At 42.4% G+C, this 22,994-nt stretch overlaps 1 protein-coding gene across 3 annotated transcripts in view; it reads right to left on the minus strand.

The window, feature by feature from the left end:
• SLC7A11 (solute carrier family 7 member 11) overlaps positions 1-22,994 on the minus strand; it is a 70,414-nt gene that overhangs the window by 24,962 nt on the left and 22,458 nt on the right. For all 3 annotated transcript variants that reach the window (XM_064150002.1, XM_064150003.1, XM_064150001.1), the window contains one exon: positions 18,725-18,769. In XM_064150002.1, the coding sequence (XP_064006072.1) occupies positions 18,725-18,769 (45 nt within the window). The remainder of the gene's footprint in view (positions 1-18,724; positions 18,770-22,994) is intronic.

Consider the following 22,994-nt stretch of genomic DNA (forward strand, 5'->3'; position numbering starts at 1 on the left):
AGGGACTTGGGTGGACCAGAAGCTCAACATGAGCCAGCAGTGTGCACTTGCAGCCCGGAGGGCCAACCGGATCCTGGGCTGCTGTGGTGGAGAGTCCCAAGGGTCACAAAATGGGCTTGAGCATGTCCTGTCTTGTCCAGACATGTTTACCTGCCTGTTTGCATTGCAGCCAGAGGGGGGAAAACAGGACAAAAGAAACACAGACAACCTAATCTGGTTTAGTCTGGTCGCATAAGAGGGGTTTCATAAGGCCCACAACCCTGTCGTGTGCAAGGCGTATGCACACCCCATTTTTGGAGGAGAACAGCCTGTGGGTTCTTTCTTTTTTGGGTATATTTGGGTGATTGCCAAAGGTGGTTGGATGATAGTGTGGCCTCTGCCATTGTCCTATAAAAGGGGGTAAACAGGTGAATAAGGTGCTTGTGTGCTCATTTGTTCCTCGCTCGCCTGATGCTTGCCCGCCACTTCAGCCACTTCAGCCAGCAGCTGATTCCACATCGCAGCCCACATGGAATTCGCCACAGGACTGCTATTGAATATTTTCCTGTGTATGTTTTGGGCTACAGACATTAAGACTGAGGACTAGTGAGTATTCTGAATTCTTTATTCAAGTTGCTAAAGGAATTTGGTTAACCTCACAAGCAGTGAATTAAGCTTCAAGACTCTCTATCAAAGACATTTCTAAAACCTTTCAAAATTCCATTGTATATAGACATTCTGTAAAATAGTTCTGCTAACTGCATCCAAGAATTTGTGTGGATAGTTGTAAATAAGTTTTGGGGGAATTATCTTTATATATATTAATAAATTATTTAATAACTTTTGAATTGGCCTCATTGCATTTCACCCCAAACTCAGATTTCAACTAGCACCTTCAAAACAGCTGTATCAGGTGAAGTGTGACAATCAGGTCAAGGGAGGGGATTCTCTCCCTCTACTCTGCTCTGGTGAGACCCCACCTGGAGGACTGCCTCCAGTTCTGGAGCCCCCATTACAAGAAGGATGTAGACATGCTGGAGCATGTCCAGAGAAGGCCCACTGGGATGATCAGAGGGCTGGAGCACCTCTCCTATATGGGCAGACTGAATGAGTTGAGGCTCTTCAATCTAGAGAAGAGGAGGCCCTGAGGTGACCTTCTTGTGGCCTTTCAGTATCTGAAGGGGGCCTACGAAAAAGCTGGGGAAGGACTTTTCAGGATATCAGGGAGTGACAGGTCTAGGGGGAATGGAGCAAAGCTGGAGATGGGTAGGTTCAGGCTGGACCTGAGGAGGAAGTTCTTCACCATGAGAGTGGTGAGACCTGGAATGGGGTGACCAGGGAAGTGGTTGAGGCCCTGTCCCTGTAGGTGATTAAGGCCAGGCTGGATGGGGCTTTGGCCAGCCTGATCTAGGGTAGGGTGTCCCTGCCCATGGCAGGGGGTTGGAACTAGATGATCCTTGTGTTCCCTTCCAACCCTGACTGATTCTGTGATTCTATGAACATAAGGAAAATTTCTGTACTTTGGAGCACTGCAACAAGATGCCCAGAGAGGCTGTGCAGTCTCTTTCTCTGGAGACTTTGAAAAACCCAGCTGAATATGATCTTCAGCAGCCTGCTTTAGATGAACGTGCTCTAGCAATGGGGTTAGACTAGATGATCTCTGGAGATCCTTTCTAACCCACGCTATTCTGTGATTCTGTGTGATCTTAAGGCTGACATGTCCTTGCAATTGCAGATTGTTCAGTGGTGCACTGTTCTGTGCTAAAAGTCTTGAACAAAAAATGCTTGCTGCACCATCTTATTCTGACTCAGAATCAACCTTTGGAAAGTAACTCCATAGCACACTGTCCAGTACCAGCCTCCATAACCTCAACACCTGAAAGGAACCCTAGAGAAAGCATCAGTTCTGTGGAACAGAACAGATTTTTGTCTTAGTGTAGCAAAAAGTGCTTGCAAGGCTTGTTTCAAGTAACCAAAATAACCACAAAGCAGATGGCAGGACTTGGGTCACTGTGGGGGAAATCATTGTCTTAGGAGCAGAAAAAATCTACTCCATTGCAGTTCAGGATAGCATCTTGACTCTGACAATGATCAGCACCATGCTTAGCTTCCCTAAAGCTGGAAACCACTTGTGTCTGGGGTAGCCTGCAACTGAATAAAAAGACTCTCTTCATGGCCTTCACAAGCACCTAGCGTAATTCTTCATGTTTTTCCACATCTCTCGGAACATTTTGTCCTTAGACTCACAAGAAGCTTATCCTCTAATGAAGTACTTCCCAAGGAAAAGTAATTTTGTGGTCTTCTATGCTCTTTTTAGATAAATCTTTACTTTTATCTGGTTTTGCTTAGCAGGTTTTTTTTTTTTTGTTTTTTTTTCATAATAAACAGACAAGAAAAAAAAACAGAATCAGCTGTCATTTCTGCACTGTAGGATTAAATAAATCCTTCTTTTCTCTAAAATAACCCCACACAGAAGGTAAACCACTTGTCAGATTAGAGTGCTCCTGATCTTATGATCTATTGAGGAGGTCTCTCCATTGTTCTTAGATCTTTTCAAATTACGATATCAAAATGACAGTTTTTAAGGGACATTTCATTCCATCACAGTTGAAAAAATTAAATACTCTTATGATGCAGTTTGGGGCTTTTCTGCAATGAACAAAACATAGTGACAAGGTGAAGATGCAAATAACAGTGCTTGCTCAATGACAAGAGCTACAAGTGAATGAGAATTGACGTAATAGACCAAAGCAGTGCAACTTGTGTAATGCAGATTACTCACTTCACAGCTCCTCAGAAGCCATTATAATCTTATATAAATTCTCTTAGTTTACAGTTCATGGATATAGGCTGTACCGTAATTTAGTGTTTGAAAACCCTTATGTTTGTTAACATTATTCTTTTCTTAAATGAAACATCACTGTCACTGTGTATTTCAGATTGCAGTACACTCACAGTCAAATACTAAGGTATAAGCTACAATGTAAGTGACCCACTTAACACCAGTACCACCATAGGCACACACGCAAACCAGATCTCATGAAGACAAAACGTGCCCAAATGAGTAGGAATCTGAGCACTCAACTGTCCAGGAGGAACCTACAGCCTTCTGATGGAAATTCTGCAGTCACACAAAAACAGATGTGTTCATCTACAGGAATGCTACACAAAGTCACATTGTCTTGTTTTAATATGACTATCAAACATCTTAAATACAAGCAATTTCACTAATTAATAAAGCTGAACCATCAAATAAGACAGCCCCGTTGAAGTGTCATATTAAAAGCCTGTGAAAGTTAAGTAAGTTGTTCTGCTAGCTATTCCAAGTGGAATGTATTCCTTTTCTTGTCCTCTAGGATAAGCACACTTGATGACATGGCACATGATAATATCACTCCAGTCTGCTGCATGTGTACAGTAAAGATCCCTTTTTATTCCTTTAGCTGCATTTTATTATTCAGATTTGTATTTTATACCAGTAAAAAATATGCTCTCTCTTTCCCCATCAACGACCAGCACCACCCTATGAAGGTTTTAGATGATGCTCTGGTAAAAGGTTACCGACAATGGCAAGCAAGTTGCTGTTACAGCTTATGGCACAACACTGTGCTTCACCTAACACTGGCTTAGCACCCGGAGCCTTTGGGGCTCAGCATCAAAAGCAAAAGGAAACAAAAGGGGCACAAAGAGGCTCTGCAGAAACAGTACAGATCAAAACACCAGACTGTGAATTAAAACAGCAGTCTGCGCCATATGTAAGCCTCCATAGGTAGTGGGTGCTGACTTGCTTTCAACAAGTAGCAGGAAAAATGGCTGAGACTCACATTCTCTCTATGCACAGGATTTAACTGACACTGATGTAGGAATAGGGGAATGGCCTGTTAGCAGGGAACAGCTGCCCAAGATGAAACAAAACACAGTATAGACCTTGGGCATGTAATGTGTGGGTCAGACAGACCTCAGAAGAGTAAGATAAGTAAGATCCTGCAGTCAGGACTGCTCAGATAGTTGCATAGCAACTTATATCAAGGAGCAGAGAAGAAAGTAGAAACAGCGTCTTCGGCCTGAGCAGAGTATCAGCCAATCATATAGTAGTTACTAACTTTTACTGTAATTCTATCCAATCAGTGAGTAACATGCTAGCCCTTCCGATACAATATATACCTGCCTATTTTTCTAATAAAGTGGATTTTTGGCTTGCATCAAGTCGTTGCCCCGTCCCTTCATTGCGGCACACTGACAGTACCCATAAGCAAAGAATGCTCTCCACCTGTGCAATTCTTGGCTTCTGATGGGTTTTACAGGGAGATTTCAGTGCTATTTGATACCTGGATTTAAATTTCAAATCAAAGCACTAAGGCAAGTGCTCAGAATTATATACAAATACTACAACTCTCTTCCATCTGAAACCAGGACAAAGTGGGAAGGGGAAAACCCAGTAGAGGTTCACCCACACTGGAGAGTAGCATCAACATCATAAGTTGTATAAAACACACTTGCTTGCTTTCACAAAGACTATAAGTCCATAGGGCATAGGGTTATCAATGTGGAAGCCACAGAGACAGCCACAGTGACTGTGTTATCAGACTGCTGACTCTGAACCACCTCAGGTGGACATGCACCTTGTCAGGTTATCCAGCTGTTAGCAGTTATCAGTTGAGCACAATCAGGGTTCTCAGGCACTGTGTTAGCATATGGAGGGACAATACATCACCTTGCAATGAGACAGTGCTGCTCAATCCAATCATTCTGACACAGACCAAATATTTACTGATTTGGCCTGGTGTGTTTGGCACAAAGGATTCAGCACCCTGGCTGACATTATCTGTGTATAGACATGGCTTTTTCTGATCCCTGCCTGGACAATTAGGGATTTTGCTCCATCTGGTTATAACTGACCTGGTGAGTTTAGTAATTTTTCATCTACCATTAATGCGCTGCTGTCTCACCTCTCTTCCAGTAAATTCAGTCAGGCCATTTAAGCTTATGAACCACCGAAAATGAATGAAAAGTTGAATGAGAGCCTGGGACCTTGACTGCAGCCACAAGAAAAGATGACTTAGCTCTGAGAGACCCATGGTCTTTCCAGGAAAAATACAGTGTTTTACAGCTCTGGACCTTGCAAGAGATTTTTTTATTCCTGCAATGAATATTCTGCTGAGGAGCTCAGGATTCCTATAAAGACAGTACTCCCACTCTTCCATACAGGTACTACCATGTCCCTCAGTGCAAGAGAAATAGATATTAAAATAGTTAAAATGGGAACTTTTTGAAGGCTCCATTGTAGTGTTACATCACACTAGTCTGCTGGTAAAGCAGATTAGGATTTCCCCAGCTACCTGGGGAGACCATGAATAAACATTTTGCTTCCTTACAGGGCTGATTCATAGTCACAATGATTCAGACAAAAAAAAAAAAAAAAAAAAAAAAAAAAAAAAGAAAGCAAACACACCTTGCACTCAGCAGGTTATCACATCAACAAGCCAACCAAGCCATAAGAGCCGGAAAGGAGTGACCTGTGATGGGAATGTGACACAAACTAACAGCCACTGCAGTCAGCCAGGGCAGCCAGCAGCCCGCACTGGCAGCCAGCAGCCCGCACTGGCAGCCAGCACATAGCCTTAGCACGTCCTGGCTCCTCAGAGGCACCGAAGCTCTGCTAAACTCTGACTCCGAGAAAGCTAGCTGCTGCAGACCTGCCAAACTCCTGGCTCCCCAGAGACCTCCACCGCTGTAGAGGAGGGAGAGCAGGAATCTCCATCCGAGACCCCTGAACTGTGCTTCCTTGAAAGAGGTGCCACAGACTTAGCAGAGGATAAGAAATCTGATTGAGGGTTTGCCTCTTAAGTGTCCTCTTCAGTGTAGATTTTCGCTCTACGGTCTGAGCAATAACTTCACCTGTACCTAGTCACACCTTGTATCATCAGCATTAACTTGAAAAAGGTAGTTACTTATAAAAATCAAAATATTGAGCTGTCCTCATGCTCTACACAGGAGATTAACCCAGGACCCTTTGCTCCTCTACTCTTGTGGTAGAAAAAGAAAAAAAAAAAAATCAGGCTATGCGTCACTGCAGCCTTACACACGCCTGCCTGCCTCTGCGTCCCACCAGTCATCCTGCAGGAACACTCCTCTCCAGCCAACACCTCTACTTCATTAGGAGCCTGCCCAAATCACAGAATTAACCAGGTTGGGAAAGACCTCTAAGATCACTGAGTCCAGCCTATCACCTAACCCTTCTAATTAACTAAACCATGGCACTATGTGACTCATCCAGCTTCCTTTCAAGCACCTTCAGGGATGGGGACTTCACCATCTCCCCAGGCAGCCCATTCCAGTGCCAATCACTCCTGCTGTGAAGAACTTCTTAATATTCAGCCTGAACCTGCCCTGGCACAGCTTGAGACCGTGTCCTCTTGTTCTGTCACTGGGTGCCAGGGAGAAGAGATCAACCCCACCTGGCTACAAGCTCCTTTCAGGTAGCTGTAGAGAGCAATGAGTTCTCCCCTGAGCCTCCTCTTCTCCAGGCTGAACACCCCCAGCTCCTTCAGCCTCTCCTCACAGGGCTGTGCTCCAGCCCCTCATCAGCCTTGGTGCCTTTCTCTGGACATGTTCCAGCACCTCAACATCTTTCTTAAATTGAGTGGCCCAAAACTGGACACAGGACTCAAGGTGTGGCCTAACCAGCGCTGAGTACATGGGCAGAAGGACTTGCCTGGTCCTGCATTTTAGGGCCACAAGTAATCTTCTCAAAGTTTTGAGTATTTCCAGACACTTTAATTTCAAGTTTGCCCTTTTACTTTAAACTACCAAGTCTATATAAACACAAATAACATCTCCAAGTGATGACTTCTCAAGTGCTGCCTTGTAGCTGCTGCCTTAGGGGGGAGACCATCACTCAGGTAGCCTGCTCTCCCATTCCACCTTATCCTCCTTCCTCCTAACAGTACACACAGGAGCAGAACCACTGCCACCCCAGAGTCCTGGCTTATATCAATGTGTTATTATTGCCTTTGCAGTTTATCTTCTCTCCTCAGTTCTTCCTTTCATCTTCCAGCTATGTTTTCTGGATACCTCACAATTTTCAGGTAACTGACTGTCTTCCTGAGTTCTTTACAAATATTTTTGCAACATTTTTATTACATTCTTTAGACATAAAAGGAATTTCAACCAGCTCACACATATTTAGAAGAAAAATAGCAATGACCACACAATTTCAATACATGTAACTATGGCTAAACCACGTCACAGCAATACCAATCTGACTCTCATTCTACAACATCCATTTCTGTTCTTCCAGAATTCTTTGAATTCTGCTGAACTCAAAGCACTTCAGAGAGAGAGAGTACGTGTGCCAAGGACAAGGCAGAGGATTCAGGTTTGCAGAGTTTCTTCCTTCATGTGTCTGGAACACTCCAGACTCCAACTGCATGACACACTTTATTTTTCAGCTGTGCTCTGTGTTTCCTATCGCTTACAATGTAGCACTGCTGTTGAGGAGGATCTATTGAACATGTGGGCTAAGGAACAGCCAGGTGTAGTAGGAGGAATTTGGGTTCAACATCACAGAAATGAGAAAATGAGAACTAAAAATGGAATCCACATCTTCAGTTAATTAAGAGACATCATATATAGGAGCTAGTGTGCTGGAACTCTTGAAAATTGCAATGCTGAAGAAAAGTCTGCTCTACAAAAGTACAGAATCATCCACATTATCAAATGCAAAAATCCAATTTAATGTAATGATCATTTCCCTGCTTTAAATGGATCTCCTAACACAGATGAAATTGCAGCTTTCCTCATTTACTCTACCTAGTTTGAAACATTTTGTATATTCAGTGACTCTCAGCAAATCCTATCACAGACAGGCCCCAAGTATGGCTCACAAGCAAGTTTCAGCCAGTGAAACATTTGCATGTGGCTCACTTAATTGTATCCATGCTTGGCGGAAAAGACAGATCTGAAGGTCAGGGCACATCTCATGATGTAGGATGGAAAGAGAAGGAGAAACTGGAGACAGAAGTAAGCTGGAGCCAGAACTCAGCTGAACCTTCCACAGCATATGCTGCTCCAGTGTGACCTTTCCTTCAAGATCCTTTTATGTGCTGCTCTAAATGTTCCACTCACTGTCAAGCAGTAAAAGCAGTATCTCCTGAAGGAAGCTGGGTAGCCTTTTACAAAACCTTATAGTTTCTTATGGAGCTGTCAGCATCCCCATCAGAAATCAGGAGGCACTGCAAGAAAATCCAACTGCAACACTACCATCTCTAATCTGATATACCTGGCCAATACTTCTTCAATACTTTTCAATACTTCTCTCAGCCTAATTTCATAATTAGTTTTGGATCCAAGCTGCCTCAAACTATCACCAACAAATTTGCTGAGATCAGGTGTAAAATTTAGTGATAATTACTCCTTCCTGCCAGCAAATTTTATCTATGAAGCATATTGTGCCACAGCTAATGCCTGTATTGCCTTCCACATAATATTTTGCCAAAGAATTCACAGCCTGACATCTTACTCACAGTCTTCAAGTGACACAGTTTGAGAAACCCCAGCATACAAAGATGCAGGTTACCTAAATTCTCCCAAACTAGGAGTTTTAGTGAAAACAAACAAACAAGAGCAAAGCAACACAGGAATTTCCAGTTTGCAGTAAGAGAAGTAGCAGCATCTTTTCTTGGTTTTTTTTGTTGTTTTTTTTTTTCTTGTGTGTGTGGTTTGTACTTTTTTCCTTGAAGTAAAAAAATAAGCTCCTATGCTGAGATTTCAGAAATTTAAACCCACCAAAAAACAGCACCTAAAAGTAGAATCTTGTCATGTCAGAAATTAGTTATGAGTCATTTATAAAAAAAATTCTAATTAATAAGTGATGATGTGAAGCATGTAAGAGTGAGACAGCAAAAGTAGAGGAAAGTCCATTTTGCCAAGAGCAGTTTCCAGCTCCCCTCTGAGCTGGTAATTGTCTATTTCTCCTTCTGAAACACACCCAAATACTACTGAATTACATCTTAGGTAATGTCGTGGAGGGCCTGTAGGCCCAAAAATAGGCTTATTTATGCCTATTCCTGCCTGGACATGTTTTTTTGCCCAAACCAGAGGTAAACATATTAAAAGCACAAAGGGGCATAACAAATCTGGTGCCATAAAGTCTGGCCTGCCCAGGACCCCTGATTGTGTAAACATGTTTGTGTAAGCCCATGTGCTCAGCTCATGCTCACTGGGTGCTAGGCCCATGGTATCCCTATACTTGGGAGGTCCAAGCTTGTGATTTTGTCTATTACGATAAGGTTTGGCTGACTGCCAACCTGGATGGTCATTCTAGTGTCCAAGGGGCCATTAATCTCAGTCCACATTTAATAAATAAACAACACATTTAACAAATAGAGGTAAACAACACAGGTAAACAATGTGCTAAGGACTCACCCATCACTCACATTCAAGCTCACTCGCTCATTATTAGGCTTAGACTCACCAGCACTGCTTATGCCTACTTGTTTTGCTGTTATTACAGAGACAGGATTTCCCATAGTCTCCCAGCCAGCTGTGCACACTTGCACACCACTGTGGTGAGTTATCAGGACCAGATCCTGTATTGCCTGCCTTTACCTATGGAGCTCAGTCTCTGTTTCAACTGTGCATACTATTGCATGCCCGCTGCCTTATCATTGCCTGGTAAGCGCACCACTGCCGCCGAGTTACCAGGAAGCAGACTCACTTGTCTGCACATGATTGGCCTGCTAGCCAGCGTGAGACCATGCTCAGGCTACACGTACTCCCTCTGCACCTGCGGTCCTGCCAAGACGCCCTGGACAATGCATCCAGAAGAAGCCAGGATACAAGGGCAGAGATTGCATCCTTCGCCAGGAGAACAAGGACAGAGACCATCATTTCTCCAAAAGCCGGGAAGATTCTGCTTTCCCCTGAAGCTGGGAGGATTCCAGCTTCAAAGTCCAAAGGCAAAGACCCCCCTGAAGTTTGGACACTTGCATAGGCTGTGACATAGTCCCAGAGGGTGATAAATAATTAATCAGAATTTGTAAGTAAATGCTTTAATGCCTCTGTAATTTCTATCGCCTCCTGCCATAGAGCAGAAAGAGCTTTCAGCCCATTCTGCTGGGCAAATAGTATACTGACCCCAAGCGGTATTTGCTGCGAGGAAAAATCCTCTCTCTGTTTATAGTTTAAACTGTTTGCTAGTTATTAATAAGTTATGGTTAGATATTACTCCTAGAATGTCTTTCATAACCATGTAAGATCCTTTTAATATTAAAATACAGTGGTTGGGGGTGGCGAGAGTTCAGAATATTGAATTTAATAAATTATATATTTTTATAGAATATTATCTCGCATCAATTAATTTCTCCCCTCCACGCAATCGGCGTAGCTGGCAGAATTCCCCTCTGTGACAGGTAACTCTTATTTTCATACAGTTTTCAACTGGCAAAACCCATACTTGGTTTGGTTTAAGTATATTTGAACTAGTTCATTAATTTGTTGTCTTTACTTGATAGAGCCAGTTAAAGGATTTGAAAGGTCTGAATATGTACTTGTTAATGTTGCATGCTGGATTCAAGACAGTTTGGACATCTCAAATGTTGAGATGTTTAATAGAAAACAAAATTTGGGTAGTCTGTCATTAGAAACAAGATTTCCATTGAAGCAACAGACAAAAATATCTGAGGGGCTGAGGGGGTAATTAGAACATCCCCATTCTATAATGAAGCATAAGCATTCAACTTGAAAATAGCTAACAACAAATACTGAAGAGAAAAAAATTGCGAATGCTCACTTAACTGACCTGACTTTCCCTTTGAAGTTGAACTGGTGAATTCACATAAGCAAATGGGATTTGCAAAATATTTGAGAGATTAGCATTTGTCTCTTTCTATTACCTTCAGGTAAAATATCACAATGTAATCCTGTAACTTCTGCACCAAGTATTTGTCACTGTAACCTGACAGGAAGGGAATGGAGTCAAATGTACTTTTCACAAGAGGATGGAACAGACTAATAAAAGAAAGATTTCAAACTCCAGATACTGGAGCCATCCTGCTTCTGTCTAGGCAGGATACCTTCATCCAGGGTCACACCTAAGAGGAATGAACTGCGCTCATGCTCAGCTACCTTGTGAGAAAGGCTTGTCCAAAGCTTCATGGTGAAAAAGATCACATTCCCATAGAGAACAATCTCAGGTGCAAGTTACTTGTGTATGGATCTGCACACAAATCTTTGTTCCACTGGTACCATGTGAGGCTTTACAAGACCAGGAGCCACAGAAGCCACGCCCAGGGAGGGGGGGGGGAGGGGGAGGAAGGCCACTCTTTACTGCACTGTCACAGCAAGTTTGTGCATGAGACAGTTCCCCTGGGTCCCAGTTCAGTGCTTTAGCTATCTCACCTGTCTCTCCTGAATAAAAAACAGTGACGAAATGTGTTTGAAATGATAGACAGCATAGCTGCAGGGAGATAAGCTCATGACTTGTTCCTTTTCTGGTGTCTAACATAATCAAGATCAATATTAATATTCCTCTTCAGAGTACAGCTTGTTGTTAAATTAAAAAATAACAAAATTAACTAAGAAGCAGAGGTGGAAGTAGCAAAGGCTTGCACCCTCTCAACATTAAAAATATTTGTCATTGTTACAATTACTAGAAATAATTAAGCTCTAGATTAGTAATGAGCAACAGTGCGATTCAAGTTTCTGACTGATTCTAGAGCAGAGCATTGCATCCTAATGTCAAGTACCAAAACCAAGATGCCTACAAACACCTTGGGAGCTGGAAACGTGTTAGTGTCTCTAGTCACCATTTCCCTCCCATCCATCTACATCTCTTTAATGCTTAGACATGCTGGGAAAAAAAAACCTCTAATACCACATTTCTCTCAGTCCTCATAGATGCAAAGTGTGACATTAAACTTTAATTAATACAAATGAGTGGCACACATTAGATTAGACATGACACACACATTATTTGAACTCAATACAAAATGAGATTATATGAAACATTTTGCTACCCTGATTTTAGAAAACATCTGATGACATCAAACCTCGATGACTTGATATACATCTACAGCATCTTGGTTCCCAAGAAAAGCAGGAATAAATTAAGTGAGAAGAACACTGGAAAAATCTAATAGGCAAACTGACTAATCTCAGACCCCAAGGTCATAGCAAAGCAATTCATTTCTTGGCTTTCTAACAGCACCAGACATGATTTATCAATCTGAGACCAGGCTTATAAACACTATACATCTCAATAATATGTTCTCTGCACTGTGTAACTTTTAAAACAATGATAGATCGCCTGGGATTGACCACAGTTCTTTTACTAACAGAAACAGAGTATTTGCAAATTTAAGGACCCAACAAGGGAAGAGAAAAGGGGGGGGGTGGGGGTGGGTGGAATAAAATAAGAATTATGTCAAGTAGCAGCCATGCTCAACTGCAAAGGAATCTAACATTTTGTTGTAAAATATTTTCACCTCTTCTATAAATCTGCCATTTTAGACAACTGACACTGATAACCAGTAAAACAAAAATATTTCCTGAATTCAACAGCAACCACCAAAAACTTACACTGATGAAGAAATAATATGACTTTGAGTTACAGGGGGACTGTGAATCAATACCTCTGGTTGTCCACTTGATCACAAACTTCCTTGAAGTCAATAAGGAATTAAAAGTCTTAGTTCCCTTTCCTTTAAAGTGAAATAATATTTTCTTTCTCTTCCAATGAGAGTCTAATGTTTATAACATCAAGCATTCGAGCTCATCATGTAGAAGAGAATTCTTCTGAGGCAGGAGTCTCTTTGGCCAGTATCTGGCACAACCTGGCCCTGACTGTGTGTTAAGGAGGGGTTTGAATCTGGGTTATAAGTGAATTGTAATGAGGCCGACGTGAAAATCATTAAACCATTTGTTAATTATATAAAGAAAATGTTCCCAAACATATTTACGATTAACACACAGAGATTCTATTATGTGGTTGGTAAAACTATTTTTGCAGAATGTATATATACAGTGACATTAAATTTAAATGATCTAGGAAAGGTTTTAGAAAAATTTAAACAACTGGAGAGTCTTGCAGCACAGACTGCTGCTTAAAGGTTAAACATAAACTTTCACAAACTTCAGAAAAGAGAGTTAGTTTACTGACTGGTTAGAGTCTCGATATTTGTAATCCAAAATCACATGTAAAAGCATAAATGAGGAAAATATAGTTCCAGTCATGTGATGGCCTTCCACATGGTGATGGTGCAGTGAGGTTTTACTGCTTGTGTAGCTCAGATTGAGCACACTGTCTGAGAAGATCCACGGACATGAGGCAAATCCTCCGTGGTTCTCAGGTCATTGGTGTGGTCAGCCACCTGGGCGAATCACGATCCAGGTTTGTGGGCTGGAGCAGTCTGATCGGGTGCTGCACATAGCAAAGGAGTCAGTCCTCGGGCTGAGTGTCGGGCCAGCAGGTCCTGGTGTCGCAACTCCTTGCTAGGTCGTTGCCTAGACTCAGCCAGAGTCAAAGTCGGGTTTGGCTGAGCTCAAGTGGGCAGCTGTATCCCAGCAAGGGGCATGCCGTTTCAGTCCCTCAGCTCAGTGTGGAAGACAGGTAGGGTCAGGTTTTCCCTTCGTGGGGGAGGCAAGTCCCCAGCTACCCGCAATGCAAGGCATGCAAGGCAAAAGAGTAGCAGACAAAACAAAGGCAGCAGCAGCAAACAAGTTTGCTAGGTTTTTAAGCATTTTTACGAGTGTCTTTGACCAATAGCATCAGACAAAAACACTCCTAGAACCAATCCTAAGTTATATCACCATAAAAGAGAGATGCACATGCCTAGCATCCTTGACCTGTTTTTACCAAAGACAAAGCAGGCTGCAAAAGAAGGCCAAATATAGTGTGTGTGTTAGACTGAGAGGCGCCAAGGCTTTTGTCTGCTTTATGGGCTTCTTCCACCCTGCGGGGGAGCAAGGTGGGTATTCAGGTAGGTGTTTAGGACATGTCTTGGATATGTATTCTAGGTATAATTTGGACCTTCCACCACAGTGTGACAAGACTCTAAAGACACTGCTGTAATGTTAAAATACTCCTGTGCTATTTGCTCATCTGGAGCCTGTCAAAATTCCTGACAAACGTGAGCACTGATCCTGGTTTCTGCTTTGCCTAGGAAGGGAGAAGGAAAGTGCTGTTCAGTCATGAGCGAGTTTTAAGGTTCTGACTGGGAAAACAAACAAACAAACAAATCCCCCAACAAAAACAAAAAACAAAAACAAAACAAACAAACAAAAAAAACCCACGAGAGTACTGAGTGGATGCTCAAGAATACAGATGAGATCAAAGACTGTGTATAAGAGATGCGTTTGAAAGTTCAGCATGCTTGATTTCCAGTCCTCTGAATTTACTGCTCCAGGCAACACAGCTCCTGTCAACTTTCAGGTGACAAATTCTCTCCCAGAGCCCTGGCTGTTCCTTCACTCACTTGTTGTTTAGACAGTACAATATGACCTCAGTTTGAGCAGGGCTGATCTTATAATGTAAGAAAATAAAAAAGATAAAACCTGAATGTGACGTGGCTGTGTGAGGTTGTCTAGGGGGAGCTCTGCTTCAAGGATTATTCAGATACTCAATTTCAAATAGCAATCATTACTGACCCAGCACACAGATGAAGAACAGTTTTCAAGAGTAAAAGGAATTTGTTGTTACCCTTCAACGTTGTTACATGTATTCCTGATAATAAAATTATGTTAGGCTCTTCTGAAGAAAAAGTGCATTGAAAGCAGCTGAACACTGCAGTCACAGATCCTTGCACAACAAACATCAACTTTATGCTGCTTCAAGTCCTGCTAATGCTGTATAAGCGAAGCACTTAAAGATGGATAAAGAAATGAGCCCAGGCTTAAGAATGAAACCTCAAGAGGGGTTTTTATCAGGACACAGAAACAGCTGCTTTGACATATTATGATAATTTGGGTTACAGCAATGTCCTTTTTTTCTTATACAAAAGAAGGAACTGGGGCATTTCCAAAGTGAGAATTCAGCACTGCTTCCAAGACTTTGTTTGAAAAGTAGAGTCATTCACTTTCAAATTATTACTTCTTTTCCCTTTTCCTACTCTCCCTTCTACAGTATAAAGGATGTTAGCTCTCCACTTGGCTCATTTCCACTACTGCTGTGTCAGCTTGCTCCCTCTAGGATTTCATATCACCCAGGTATCTCAGTGCCTCAGGCCCACAGTACTAATGCTAATTATAGACCTAAATCTGCAGTTTATTTTGCCTGGGCAGACTGCTACACCTACACATGCTCACACAGCCCTAGGGAACTCTGCCTGTTCAAACAGCCACTACTTGGGAGCACAAAGGAGGCTTTCAGCTGGACAAGGTCATGACCATTCCCCCACACACAGCCCCTCCCCCCTACATCACCAGTGGCACTTGCTGGATTCCAGCAAGCCTTCCTGTTGCCATACACATCACAGCAAGAAAAACTGCCAAAAAAAAAAAAAAAGTTGTCTAAAAGTAGGTATTTCCACTTTCTTGTGCATATCAGGATACATTCTAAGACCCTGACCCTCCTCACCTCACCACAGGACTGGGGAGAGAGTCCAGAACCCACCACATAAATAGAGGTTCAAAGACAGGTCTCCAAAAGCATGATCACAATAAAATGGGCTCAAAGCTAGGTCTCTACAAATGGGCCCTTAGCAGCTATGATGCAACTCCTCTCTTGTGTTAGAGTATTTCTGTTCTGCCCTCCACAGTTCTCCTGGTAGCCTTCACTGTGAGCTTGCAGTGGGGTGGTTATTGTTGGGACAGTGCCAACTATTCAGCACCAGGCATCACAGCTACTTTAAAAGCTACTGTACACCTGGAAATGTGCAACTGCGACTGAATCCCAGACAAACATTTACCCTGGCATGTGTGGTGCAGAAGGTGTCACCATGCTCACCTCTGTTGCTGTAAGTAATTTGCATCCTGACCTATTGACAAACACTATAAGTTGCACAGCTTGGAGCTGTTAGAGACTCTTAAGGGGCTCGAGCCTATACTTCCATCTTCCCCACTGGTAACAGCTGTGTAATAGCCCTACAACACTATATGCAACCTTTAACATAAGGCATGGATCAAGAATGAAAGAGAAGACAGCGTTTGAGTTAAAAAAAAAAAAAAAAAAAAAATATAAAAGCAACTAAGTTCTAATAAGTGCCTCCAACAGCAGGGTGATTTGTGGCTCACCTGACAACTGCACTGTGTCGTGGAAGCCAAGTTAGTTGCCCCTGGTATCAATCCACACTATTCTTTTGCCCTGTATCTTTGGGAAGGGTGGTGGAACAGGCTCTTGTTCATCAGAATCTTTCAGAGACATTCACAGGTGGCAATGGGATTAAAAGTATATCTAATTTAATTTACTTGCATGTTTCAGGTTAACAGAGACCAGAATCCCCATTTACAGGTAGTACAGAGTCTCTGTCAGCACAGTTGGTGACAATCCACTTCCCTGCCATGACCTGACTTATCAATGTTTTAAATTCACATCTTTTATGTATCTTTCTATCTCTGCATGGAGATTGAGATCCCAGCACCCTGCAGTAAACACTAGGCATCTTCACTTGTCCTCTGAAACTGCAACCCGAAGAGAACGACAAAAAAGGGAAAGCTTGAACAGCTTTGTGCCAACAATGCATGTGCAACATTCAGCTGCTTCATCCAGAGCCATTCTGAAATACACTGTCAGGCTATGGTTCTGCATCCCCACTAGTAGCACAACTCAACTTTGCAATGGTAACTGGGAGAACAGTGACACTTTCCTGAGATGGGAGAAAAGAGCTGCAGTAAGGGAACCTTTGAAAGCCAGCCCACATCTCTTTTCTTAGCTGTGACACAACATGCTTCAGTGAGTGCTTAGTTTAAAAAAATTTAAGTCCCTTAAGGGCCTGTGTCTTTCTGTCCTACACAGCAGAGGACAGCACATTCCAAAATATGCATTCCTCTGACCTAAACCACAAGAAGAATGGCCAGCACCAACCAAAACAGCTGGATAGCTGTAAAGAAAATCACCAATAATTTCAGTTAATTACCATTCAGTTCATAGGACAAAGAGACATAAGCACATGAGAAGTCTCAAAAGGTGATAGCAGGTGCACATTCACTGTGCATCATACATGGCAACCACATGATAATTTACAAATTACATTGTCTCCAGCAAATGTTTTTGATCAAATCACGAAGATGCTGGCTCCTAACCCATCTTCCCAGAATTCCCTGAAGCAGCAGAAGTCTTGGGCCAGAATCACTTCACTCTTTCTAGTTTTACATTTCTTTTCCACTCATCCTGCCATACAATGATTTTTCAAAAGTAATAAACAAACCAATAAATAAATGCATAAATAAGTGTTTGTTTGGTTGGTTGGTTGTTTTTTTTGTCTGCATCTCCTGATTTCATAAAGCTCACAGATTCTTAGTAGTTGAAGTCAAAGCTGCTGTTACATGTTCTAGCTTGAGTTCCTGTGTGTTTCAGATCAGGGAGGCTCCCCACTGAGCTAAGAGACTTATGTTTTACTAAAGCATGGCATCTAAAAAAGTGTCCCAGCTGAACTGAGGACTCCCAGTGAAAAATCCAACTGTGTATTGGCATCTGTGCTAACAGTCAGCCAGCCATCTTGTTAAATATTAATTACATATTTGCTACCTGCATTTACCTCAGTTCAGCCTCTGGTCACACATTCCTCTGTATACATATTCTGACCATATTAACAAGTCCAGCAATACCCAAGACCCCTTGAAGGCACCAAAACAATGGAACTCCACCAGTCTTTCTCTCATCCTCATGCTATGCCATCGTTTTCTTACAACCACATTCAGGTTTGTGATGAAAATACCAAACAGCCCCAGGCTGTTAAAGAACCCAACTGAAAACTTTCTGCACGCTCCCCATTGATGGCTGCTTTTGGCTTTCTCTCCTTGCTCTACCTGTCTCAGGTATGTAGCTTCATTTTTTCTGAGTGCATAGTGCTGGGAGTCTTTTGAAACAGTATATTATTTGCTACCCAGCTAGGTCTTTCATTTTGAAAAGCCTAAGGAAACTTCATCTGCTCATGAATTCACAATATGATTTGGCAAGGCTTCTTTCCTTCATTCTCAGAAGAGGTTAATTTCTTTTTATTTCTGGCTACACATATCAAAACATATTTACCAGAATAGATGTGCCAAAACAAATTCTCCCTAAAAGAACAGCTTTTCTTTCCATATTTTACTGACAGGTACTGTGAGTGTGTCACTGATTTGTAGCAGACTCCTACCGATATCCCCACTTTGGCTTAATTGGATGGGCTGCTGTGCTGTGTCTATTCCAGATCCTTCAACTCTGAGATGCCTTATTTGATCAATATTTAAATATAGCAAAGCTGCCAAATATTGCAGCAGATAAGTTTCTTGGGCAAGATTTCCCTGACAGGGTATCAATAACTGCCACTGATAGTTGCTTGCATCCTGAGGGGGAGAATCAGAGCCCTGGAGATCTCCTTAGTTTTCTGCTTTCTGTGCACATAAAAGCAGAATACATAATGAGGTCACAACAGGCCAAAAATAGCAAATCTTCCAGCAGCCGCAATTCAAATAGATACCAAATCTTCTGGAAAGCAGTAAGCAACTCAACCAGCATGCAGCATTTCTGAAGATCATTGCTTTTGTAGTATTATAAATCTTACAGCCATTTTTCAAAACCCAAAAGCATTTAAATAAAAATACATACTTTTCAGGGTTTTCCACTTCTTCAGTTACAAAGTTGAGGTAAAACCTAGAAAAGAGTTAGAAAATGTAGTATAAGAGCCCAGTGGATTTAGATTCTCTTTTTCTTTTGTAATGAATCATAGAATCAGTTAGGGTTGGAAAGGACCACAAGGACCATCAAGTTCCAACTCCCCCAGGGACAACTCAAACTAGACCAGGCTGTCTAGAGTCTCATTCAGCCTGGCCTTAAACACTTCCAGGGATTGGTCTTCCATCACCTCCCTGGGAAACCTGTTCTAGGGTCTCACCACTCATGTGCTGAAGAACTTCTTCCTAATGTCCTGTCTGAATCTATCCATTTCTAGTTTTTTTCCATTCCCCCTAGTCCTATCACTACCAGACATCCTAAAAAGTCCCTCCACAGCTTTCTTGTAGCCCCCTTAAGATACAATAAGACAAAATAAGGTCACCTTGGAGCCTTCTCCTCTCCAGACTGCACATCCCCAACTCCTTCAGTCTCTCCTCAGAAGAAGATAATAGGGCTGGGGGATAGGTTGGACTGGATGATCTCGGAGGTCTCTTCCAACCTGGTTGATTCTATGATTCTAAGATGTTTTTAGGGTAGCTCTGCTCTTAACTATAGTACACTTGATAGACTCATATTTGAATTAAGAAGAGTTGAGATGTAGCCTTCCCTCAACCCCATGCTCAGGAAGGGACATTCTCAGACAAGACAGCAGAGCAGAAAAAAGGCAAAAGCTATGCAACGTGGTTGTAAAATTATTTTTTTCTTTTTCCCCTGGCTTGTTGTCCTGGAGTCCTGGATACCCCAAAGTCCTCTCCCTCGGTGGTTTGAATGGGAGAGGAAAAGGCACAAAAAAACTGTTTCCCCCCCTGCCCTGCAGTCTTGAAGTGAGGGGGAGCAAAGGGCCCTTCCGGCATGAGGGGTGACACATGCAGATGCCCACACTGGAATCGGGCTGGGGATTGGCTGTGGTCTTTACACGTAGGAAGTGGTAACTTGTCTCTTTGTCTAAGAAGACTATAAATATTGTTGGGGTACTTCCCGCCTTGGGGTCTCCTCCTTAAAGGTCTGCCCCCGCCTGCATAGTTCCTGCAAAGAGTCCCATGGTGCTCCAAAGGACAAGCTTCTGAGGAACAGGACTGTCCCTATTTTGGACGGCTTTCCATCCTAAGCACCCCCTTTATGCAGGCTTGACAGGCCTCAACAAGCCTTGAAGGTCTTTTGAAAGAGAGCGAGAGGACAAGCATCTGGACCGCCCTTTCTCTCAGCCAGCCTTGCTCACCTGTGAGTAAATGTTTGGCTCAGCCTGATTAATAGTGGGAATGCTGTACTTAGTAGCTTAGCCTTTTCCAACTTCTGACTTCCAAAATAGTCAAATTTACCTATGGCATCCTTGTAGATCTTCTCAATCTAACTGAATCTGCTAATTAGAACTAAATTAATTTCTGTATATAGTTGGGGGGGCAGGTTTTTGGGAAAATAACATAACTCTATTTTTCTATATATTCCTGACTCAACCACATTAATTCCCTGCCTCCACAAGAACCGCCCTTTTTCTCAGACAGCCTGGTTCACCTGTGAGTAGTAAACTTTCTGCTCAGCCTGATTGATGGTGGGAAAGCTGTGTTTATAGCTCAGCCTTTTTGTGGTGGAGAGTCCCAAAGGTCACAAAATGGGCTTGAGCGTGTCCTGTCTTGTCCGGACATGTTTACCTGCCTGTCTGCATTGCAGCCAAAGGCAGGAAAAATAGGAGAAAAAAAGCCCAAAACAACCTAGTCTAGTTTAGTCTGGTCACCTAAGAGGGGCTTCATAAGACCCACGCCCCTATTGCGTGTAAGGTGCATGTGTCCCCATTTTCCAGGAGAGCAACTTGTGGGTTCTTCCTTTTTTGGGTATATTTGGATGATTGCCAGAAGGTGATTGGGTGATATTGTGGCCAAAGAGACCATTAGCCTTGGCCATTTTTCTATAAAAGGAGGTAAAAAGGTGAATAAGGTGCTTGCTTGTTCGTTCACTTGCCCACCTCCTCAGCCTGCCGTGCCAGCCCAGAGGGTGCACTAACCCCTGCTGCACCAAATCGGGTCACCTTAGCTGCCAGCCTGGATCCTACTCTGCCCAGCCAGCTGAACATCTGATGATCTTCTGAGAAGCCACGGAGAGACCTTGTCTCTTCAGACAGTATGCCAACAGCCGAGCCGCATTGCAGCCCATTTGGAACTTAGCCCACGACTTCTATTGTATATTTTCCTATATATGTTTTGGAACACAGACATTAAGACTGAGGACTAGTGAGTATTCTGAATTCTTTATTCAAGTTGCTAACAGAATTTGGTTAACCACACAAGCAGTGAATTAAGCCAGAAAACTCTCTATCAAAGACATTTCTAAAACCTTTCAAAATTCCATTGTATATAGACATTCTGTTAAAATAGTTCTGCTTACCGCATCCAAGAACTTGTGTGGATAGTTGCAAATAAGTTTGGGGAAATACTTTTTGTATATATTAATAAATTATTTAATAACTTTACATTTGCCTCATTGTATTTCACCCCAATCTCAGATTCAACTAGACCCCTTCATAACACTTTTCCATTTCCTGACTTCTAAAATAGCCAAATTTATATAGAGCATCCTTTGTAAGATATTCTCAATGAAACTGAGTCTGCTAATTAAACTAATTTATGTATATAGTTTTGGGGGGTGGGGTTTCAGGAAAAAAAAAATCTATTTTTAAATAAATTCCTGACTCAGCCACATTAATTCCCTGCCTCCACAACACTTGCCTTGGCAAACTGTGGTTTACCCCAATTGCTATGCACAAACACACATGCAGCCTCAAATCTCATATTCTGTTGGTTGCTGCAACCTTTCATAAGTGAAGGTTATACTGGCAAAACACCTCTTCAGGGTGCACAGCAAGGCCTTCTTAGCCATAAAAATAAATGAAGCCTCAAAAAAATCCTCCTAAAACTGTGATTCTAACACTAGTGTGGCACATGTGATCATAAAGCCATACTGCTAGCCTTGCATGCTCGTGCACAGCCTCCAGTACAAATTGCACTCTGGTGGTACTCCAGCAGCATGCAAGGGACAGCTGGGTGCGGGAATTCAGAGGAGCTGCTCACCAGGCATGGATCTGCATACAAAGCAACCATGAGCCCCAAGGTCACTGAACCCTCTGTTCTGAATTCATTAAAGCTGGGTCTGTGCATCATGGGATCACACAGGTGTGCCTGGCTCTGATATGGGCACAAGTTACATTCTGGCTAATTACACACAGCAGCCAACATAGTGTTTATGCTGACTTTCTGCTTTTATAGAGGGAGACAAATTATATGTGACCCAACACTGCTAGAGTGAAAGACGATTGTCACCTGATCTGGCAGCAAGTCTGGGAACTCTTCTCCACCATAAGCCTTCAGCCAGATCTGGGTTAGTAGAATTAGTGGTGGCTCATAGTCTACAAAATGTGATTTTGTGACCCAATATGAATGTCCATAAAACTAAATTTGTCATCTTATACTACAACCTGTGCTCTTGTTCCTAAACTTCCTTGGGCACAGAGAACAAAAGATGTTGTGATAGTTCAAATGAGAGATGGCTTCTGACAACTAAGTTATTAATCCATTTCTTGGGTTTATGACATGGGTTTAAATGAGAGCAAGTTAGATTTAGATTGGACATCAAGAAGAAGTTCTTTACTATAAGAATGTTGGAGCACTGGCACAATTTGCCCACAAAGGTGGAGCAAATGGTTGGGGGATGGAGCCCCCAACCCTGGAGAAATTCAGGGTCAAGGCTTGATTGGGCTCTGAGCAATCTGATCTAGCTGAAGGTTGTCCCTGTCTCCCAGGTGCAGGAGAGTTGGACCAGGTGGCTTTTAAAGGAAGCTTCCAACCCAACATATCCTATGATTTCTTCTGGTCTTCATCCTGCTTTTAGATATAATTTGACAGCCCTGCATCTCAGTAGTTTTGATTCAGAGATGTACTTGTCCTTGAATTCTTTTCTCTACATGCCCTTTCTCACACAGCGTCTTACATACCAAATAGCTTGCACTTGCTCTTTGCAGGATGATCCCACATAGATACTACCCTTGTTTTGTTCTTTAAAGCTGTATCTTTACAAGTCAAGAGTCACATAGTCTATGCATAAAATTCTGCATGCAGCCTAGGACACAACACCAACACTTGCAACGCTCCTTCACATTCAGCTTATTAGATTGATTTAGCCCATGAAACTAATACTGCAAAGGTATTGACACTCT

This window comes from Pogoniulus pusillus, chromosome 10 (genome assembly GCF_015220805.1).
Source record: "Pogoniulus pusillus isolate bPogPus1 chromosome 10, bPogPus1.pri, whole genome shotgun sequence".
NCBI lineage: Eukaryota > Metazoa > Chordata > Aves > Piciformes > Lybiidae > Pogoniulus > Pogoniulus pusillus.